This window comes from Heterodontus francisci, chromosome 48, assembly GCF_036365525.1.
Source record: "Heterodontus francisci isolate sHetFra1 chromosome 48, sHetFra1.hap1, whole genome shotgun sequence".
In the NCBI taxonomy this organism is placed as follows: domain Eukaryota; kingdom Metazoa; phylum Chordata; class Chondrichthyes; order Heterodontiformes; family Heterodontidae; genus Heterodontus; species Heterodontus francisci.
Genome location: NC_090418.1, coordinates 9,440,894 through 9,448,329, shown reverse-complemented (window position 1 = coordinate 9,448,329; position 7,436 = coordinate 9,440,894). Strand labels below are relative to the sequence as shown.

General features: G+C 49.4%; 1 protein-coding gene across 1 annotated transcript; it reads right to left on the bottom strand.

Annotated features, from left to right (window-relative positions):
* Positions 1 to 1,999: 1,999 nt before the first annotated feature.
* LOC137357426 (germ cell nuclear acidic protein-like) lies at positions 2,000 to 2,545 on the bottom strand. The gene has a single exon (XM_068023772.1). The coding sequence runs from the start codon at positions 2,543 to 2,545 to the stop codon at positions 2,000 to 2,002; it is 546 nt and encodes a 181-aa protein (XP_067879873.1).
* Between the last annotated feature and the right edge of the window lie 4,891 nt (positions 2,546 to 7,436).

Here is a 7,436-nt window from a genome sequence, read left to right as displayed (position 1 = left end):
CAACGCCCTCCTCCAATTCCGACCTCTTGAGCATCCCCAATTTTAATCGCTCCACCATTGGCGGCCGTGCCTTCAGCTGCCTGGGGGCTCCCGAGCTCTGGAATTCACTCCCTAAACCTCTCCGCCTCTCTCTCTCTCTCCTCCTTTAAGACGTTCCTTAAAACCGACCTCTTTACCCGAGCTTTTGGTCGCCTGTCCCTAATATCTCCTTATGTGGCTCGGGGTCAAATTCTGTCTGATTTGGCTGTGAAACACTTTGGGATGTTTTTGATCTTTAAAGATCCAGAACTAGGGGGCCATCAATATAAGACAGTCATTAATAAATCCAATCGGGAATTCAGGAGACACTTCTGTACCCAGAGAGCGGTGAGAATGTGGAACTCGCTCCCACAGGGAGTGGTTGAGGTGAATAGTGTCGATACATTTAAGGGGGAAGCAAGATAAACACATGAGGGGGAAAGAAATAGAAGGATAACCAAAATCATGAAGAGTTTTGATAGAGTAAATAAGGAGAAACTGTTTCCAGTGGCGGGGAGGGTCGGTAACCAGAGGGACACAGATTTAAGGTAATTGGTAAGAGAACCAGAGGGGAGAGATGAGGAGAATTGTTTTTTACACAGTGAGTTGTTGTGATCTGGAACGCGCTGCCTGAAAGGGCGGTGGAAGCAGATTCAATAATAACTTTCAAAAGGGGAATTGGAGAAATATTTGAAGGGGAAAAATTTGCAGGGCTGTGGGGGGAAGAGCAGGACAGTGCGATTAATTGATCACTTTCAAAGACGCATGGGGCCAAATGGCCTCCTCTAGCACTGTAAATTCTACAGGAGTTGGAAAAGGCAGTTTGCACTTTGTAGGTGCCGTTTGTGAGTGTGTTTCACCCAGTTTCACTGTATCTGGTTCTAGGGGGGACAAGACCGTTCCCGCCCAGTGATTTGAAGTCATCTTCCACCTGGTTCGGCACTGCACCCCGGGAGCTTCTTAAATTCTGACCAAATTTGTTTTAAATCTTAAAAGGGTCCCGACCGTCACTGTTGAGCCCTGCTCTGTCTCTGCTCTCGATAATCCTTCTGTAATGTGACATCAAGATTCATGAGATTCGGGGCAGTTTCTGTAATGCACAGCTGGCCTGTTAGGCCGTGTTTCCGCCAACAGGTTGAAAATCTATCCCTTTTGTGCCTTTGAGAGAATTTTAACTTTGTGCAATAACGTAAGATGGGCAATATCACTTTCACCGTCCATTATAGTGACGTCAGTGATTGTGAGATGTGTAACAGGCAGGTGAGCTGATGTCTCACAGTTCACAATAACTCACAAAGTTGAATTACCCCCTTTGTATCTGTCCTTTTGTTTCCTGTCCTTTTGTGACTCTGTGTCCTCGTCTCACTGTGTCCCTGTGTCTCTGTGTCCTCGTGTGTCTGTGTCCTTGTGTCTCTGTGTCGCTGTGTCTCTGTGTCTTCATGTCTCTGTGTCCTCGTGTCTCTGTGTCCTTGTGTCTCTGTGTCCCTGTGTCTCTGTGTCTTCATGTCTCTGTGTCCTTGTGTCTCTGTGTCGCTGTGTCTCTGTGTCTTCATGTCTCTGTGTCCTCGTGTCTCTGTGTCCTTGTGTCTCTGTGTCCCTGTGTCTCTGTGTCTTCATGTCTCTGTGTCCTCGTGTCTCTGTGTCCTCGTGTGTCTGTGTCCTTGTGTCTCTGTGTCGCTGTGTCTCTGTGTCTTCGTGTCTCTGTGTCTTCGTGTCTCTGTGTCCTTGTGTCTCTGTGTCCCTGTGTCTTCATGTCTCTGTGTTCTCGTGTCTCTGTGTCCTCATGTCTCTGTGTCTTCGTGTCTCTGTGTCCTCGTGTCTCTATGTCCCTGTGTCTCTGTGTCTTCATGTCTCTGTGTCCTCGTGTCTCTGTGACCTCGTGTCTCTGTGTCCCTGTGTCTCTGTGTCCTCATCTCTCTGTGTCCCTGTGTCTTCGTGTCTCTGTGTCCCTGTGTCTCTGTGTCCTCATCTCTCTGTGTCCTCATCTCTCTGTGTCCCTGTGTCTTCGTGTCTCTGTGTCCCTGTGTCTCTGTGTCTTCGTGTCTCCGTGTCCTTCTGTCTCCCTATCCTTGTAGCTCTGTGTCCCTCTGTCTCTCTGCCCTCGTGCCTCTGTGTCTCTATGTCCTCGTGTCTCTGTGTCCCTGTGTCTCTGTGTCTTCATGTCTCCGTGTCCTTCTGTCTCCCTATCCTCGTGTGTCTGTGTCCCTCTGTCTCTCTGCCCTTGTGCCTCTGTGTCTCTATGTCCTTGTGTCTCTGTGTCCTTGTGTCTCTGTGTCTCTGTGTCCTCATACCACTGTGTCCTCGTGTTTCTGTGTCCCTGTCTCTGTGTCTTCATGTCTCCGTGTCCTTCTGTCACCCTATCCTCGTGTCTCTGTGTCCCTCTGTCTCTCTGCCCTTGTGCCTCTGTGTCTCTATGTCCTTGTGTCTCTGTGTCCTTGTGACTCTGTGTCCTCATGCCTCTGTGTCTCTGTGTCCTCATGCCTCTGTGTCCTCGTGTCTCTGTGTCCCTGTCTCTCTGTGTCTTCATGTCTCCGTGTCCTTCTGTCTCCCTATCCTCGTGTCTCTGTGTCCCTCTGTCTCTCTGCCCTTGTGCCTCTGTGTCACTGTGTCCTCATGTCTCTGTGCCCCCGTCTCTCTGTGTCCTCATGTCTCTGTGTCCTCATCTCTCTGTGTCCCTGTGTCTCTGTGTCCCTGTGTCTCTGTGTCTTCGTGTCTCCGTGTCCTTCTGTCTCCCTATCCTTGTGTCTCTGTGTCCCTCTGTCTCTCTGCCCTCGTGCCTCTGTGTCTCTATGTCCTTGTGTCTCTGTGTCCTTGTGTCTCTGTGTCCTCATGCCTCTGTGTCCTCGTGTCTCTATGTCCCTGTGTCTCTGTGTCTCCATGTCTCTGTGTCCTCGTGTCTCTGTGTCCTCGTGTCTCTGTGACCCTGTGTCTCTGTGTCCTCATCTCTCTGTGTCCTCATCTCTCTGTGTCCCTGTGTCTTCGTGTCTCTGTGTCCCTGTGTCTTCGTGTCTCCGTGTCCTTCTGTCTCCCTACTTGTGTCTCTGTGTCCCTCTGTCTCTCTGCCCTCATGCCTCTGTGTCTCTATGTCCTTGTGTCTCTGTGTCCTTGTGTCTCTGTGTCCTCATGCCTCTGTGTCCTCGTGTCTCTGTGTCCCTGTGTCTCTGTGTCTTCATGTCTCCGTGTCCTTCTGTCTCCCTATCCTCGTGTGTCTGTGTCCCTCTGTCTCTCTGCCCTTGTGCCTCTGTGTCTCTATGTCCTTGTGTCTCTGTGTCCTCGTGTCTCTGTGTCCCTGTGTCTCTGTGTCTTCATGTCTCCATGTCCTTCTGTCTCCCTATCCTCATATGTCTGTGTCCCTCTGTCTCTCTGCCCTTGTGCCTCTGTGTCTCTATGTCCTTGTGTCTCTGTGTCCTTGTGTCTCTGTGTCTCTGTGTCCTCATACCTCTGTGTCCTCGTGTTTCTGTGTCCCTGTGTCTCTGTGTCTTCATGTCTCCGTGTCCTCCTGTCTCCCTATCCTCGTGTCTCTGTGTTCCTCTGTCTCTCTGCCCTTGTGCCCCCGTCTCGCTGTGTCCTCATGTCTCTGTGTCCTCATGTCTCTGTGTCTCTGTGTCTCTGTGTCTTTGTGTCTCCATGTCCTTGTGTCTCCCTGTCCTCGTGTCTCTGTGTCCTCGTGTCTCTGTGCCCTCGTGTCTCTGTGCCCTCGTGTTGCTGTGTCCTCATATCTCTGTGCCCTCGTGTCTCCATGTCTTCGTGTCTCTGTGTTCCCGTGTCTCCATGTCCTTGTGTCTCTATGTCCTTGTGTCTCCGTGCCTTCGTGTCTCTGTGTCCCTGTGTGTCTCCATGTCTCTGTGTCCTCGTGTCTCTATGTCCTTCTGTCTCCGTGTCCTTGTGTCTCTGTGTTCTCATTTCTCTGTGTCCGTGTGTCCTTGTGTCTCCGTGTCCTCGTGTCTCTGTGTCCTTCTGTCTCCGTGTCCTTGTGTCTCCGTGTCCTCGTGTCTCTGTGTCCTTCTGTCTCCGTGTCCTTGTGTCTCTGTGTTCTCATGTCTCTGTGTCCTTGTGTCTCCGTGTCCTCGTGTCTCTGTGTCCTTCTGTCTCCGTGTCCTTGTGACTCCGTGTCCTCATGTCTCTGTGTCCTCGTGTCTCTGTGTCCTCGTGTCTCCGTGTCCTTGTGTCTCTGTGTTCTCATGTCTCTGTGTCCTTGTGTCTCCGTGTCCTCGTGTCTCTGTGTCCTCGTGTCTCCGTGTCCTTGTGTCTCTGTGTTCTCATGTCTCTGTGTCCTTGTGTCCTTGTGTCTCCGTGTCCTCGTGTCTCTGTGTCCTCGTGTCTCTGTGTCCTCGTGTCTCCGTGTCCTTGTGTCTCTGTGTCCTCGTGTCTCTGTGTCCTCGTGTCTCCGTGTCCTTGTGTCCTCGTGTCTCTGTGTCCTCATGTCTCTGTGTCCTTGTGTCTCTGTGTCCTCGTGTCTCTGTGTCCTCGTGTCTCCGTGTCCTTGTGTCTCTGTGTCCTCGTGTCTCTGTGTCCTCATGTCTCTGTGTCCTTGTGTCTCTGTGTCCTCGTGTCTCTGTGTCCTCATGTCTCTGTGTCCTTGTGTCTCTGTGTCCTCGTGTCTCCGTGTCCTAGTGTCTCTGTAAGTTCTGTCTGAATCTTTCTGCTGCTGCAGTCTGGTGCCTCCATTTCCACTTGCTCCTGTGTCCTCGTGTTTCTGTTGTTAATTCAGTTCAGCCCAAGAACGATTAATAAAGTTAAATACGGCTGTAGTTCCTTATTTCCATTAACCTGCTCTTGTACGCCAATGGAATATTTTTGTAGACACTGCTACAAAAACCAATTTGTGTGTTTTCACTAGGGAGTCTCTCTCGGACTGTAATCCAAGGTCTCCCAGTTCCTCTGCTGAGGAATCTCCATTACAAAGTGTCAGAGTGAAGAGGGAATCAGGTCCTCAGGAGTGAGGGGCAATCGATGGGTTCTGAAGACACCTCAAACTCAACAGTGACCTGGTACCTTTGCTACACTGAGCCCTGCCCCCCCCCCCCCCTCCTACCCACCCATCATTACATTGCTAGCGCCGTATCACTAAAGCACTATGAATGGCAGTCTAACAAATGCTCGACTCCTAGTGTAACTTGCTCCAATGAATAGCAGTCCCATCAATGCTGTACCCTCCGAGCAGTGCTCGGCTACTGGAGCTATCAGCTCCTCCAGTGAGGAGTCCAATGCTCTAGCAATAGAGCTCGTGGGCCCATTGATTGGACACTCGCACTGTGTATCTATGTGCACTGAATGGGATTCCCAACACTGCAGTGGCCAGCCACTGAATGGAACTCCTTCGGCCAATTCTAAACACATCTGAAACTGCTCACCATCGTAGTTGCCTCTCTCCTAGGTACGGCATTCCTGCTGCCAACAGAGTCTAAACTGTTCATTGTGAGAGCACCCGATGGACCATTGTTCAGACATATTACCGACATCAGAGGTGGCGGGACAAGAAAAATCACGCGTGCATTATATCATCAAATTTTCAGCACAGTTACAGGCCATTCGGCCCTTACCCATGCTGATCTGCATGAACTTTCAACCACCCTACTTCGTCTCACCCTATCAACATACCCTTAACCTTCCCTACATTGCAACAGTAACTACACTTCAAAAGTACCATAACGTAGGAGAACACAGGAGCAGGAGGAGGCCATTCAGCCCCTCAAGCCTGTTCTCCCATTCAATGAGATCACGTCTGATCTGTGACCTAATTCCATATTCTTTGCCCCATATCCCTTAATACCTCTGGTTAACAAAAATCCATCAATCTCAGATTTAAAATTAACAATTGATCCAGCATCAATTGCCATTTGTGGAAGAGAGTTCCAAACATCTACCACCCTTTGTGTGTAGAAGTGTTTCCTAATTTCACTCCTGAAAGGTCTGGCTCTAATTTTTAGACTGTGCCCCCTCGTCCTAGACTCCCCCAACCAGCGGGAGTAGTTTCTCTCTCTCTACCCTATCTGTTCTCCCTAATATCTTGAAAACTTTGATCAAATCACCCCTTAATCTTCTAAATTCCAGAGAATACAACCCTAGTTTGTGCAATCTCTCCTCGTAATTTAACCCTTGAAGTCCAGGTATCATCCTGGTAAATCTACACTGCACTCCCTCCAAGACCAGTATATCCTTCTTAAGATGTGGTGGCCAGAACTGCTCACAGTTCTTCCAACCCCTAAAGCACTTTAGACATCCTGTAGTGTGAAAGATGTGATAGAAATGCAGGAGGTTCTTTTAGTTTAGAGACTATAAACCAGTTATTGGGTCCTTGTTTCCTCCTAAATATCTATTTTACTGTCATTTTTTTTGGTTATGCACCCATTATTCATTTGATTAACTTTGCAGTTAAATCCTAAAACAATCTCTGGAGTTGTGATGTCCTGTCTGAATCGGAAGACTCACGGAGCTAGATCCCTGGGGAAGTACACAGAATCAATCAACGTATTGAAAGACGTCTGAAGGAAGGTTTTCTGTTGGTTATCCCGGGAAAACTATCAAAACTGGGGCCAGATATCAGAGCCAGTGGAGATACTTGAGGCCATGGGGGAGCAAAGACTCACTTGCACCTGTCGACTAAGACACATAAGCCAGAGTAAGACTGGTAGAAAAGACCCTGACAATGTAGCAGGTGTCTAAAATAGGACAACACCCTCTATGAGTTCGAATCCTATAATGGTGCCAAGGGGCTTTGAAAGAAAAGAAATACTTACATTTATATAGCGCCTTTCACAACGTTTCACAACCAATGAAGTACTTTTGAAGTGCGGTCACTGTTGTTAATGTAAGAAATGCAGCCGCCAATTTATGCACAGCAAGATCCCACAAACAGCGACGTGATAATGACCCCGATCATCTGTTTTTAGTGATGTTGGTCGAGGGGTAAATATTGGCCCCAGGACACCGGGGAGAACTCCCCGCCCCGCCCCGCCCCCTGCTCTTCTTCCAATAGTGGCCGTGGGATCTTTTACATCCACCTGAGAGGGCAGCAGTAAATGACACCCTAATTTATTCCTAAACTTGCGCAGTTTAAACTCATGTTCCCGATCCTCCCCAATCTGTCGCGTTGGACTAACCTATCAAAAGGCATGCTATCAAAAACAACTTGCATTTATATAGCACCTTTACCGTAATAAAACCTCCCAAGAGCAGGGGGAATATCAAACAAAATTCAACACCAAGCCACGTAAGGAGGTATTCGGGACAGGTGACCAAAAGCTCGGTCAAAGAGGTCGGTTTTAAGGAGCGTCTTAATGGAGGAGAGAGAGAGGCGGAGAGGGCTTAGGGAGGGAATTCCAGAGCTCGGGGCCCCAGGCAGCTGAAGGCACGGCCGCCAATGGTGGAGCGATGGGAATCGGGGGGGGGGGGGGGGGGGATGCTCAAGAGGCCGG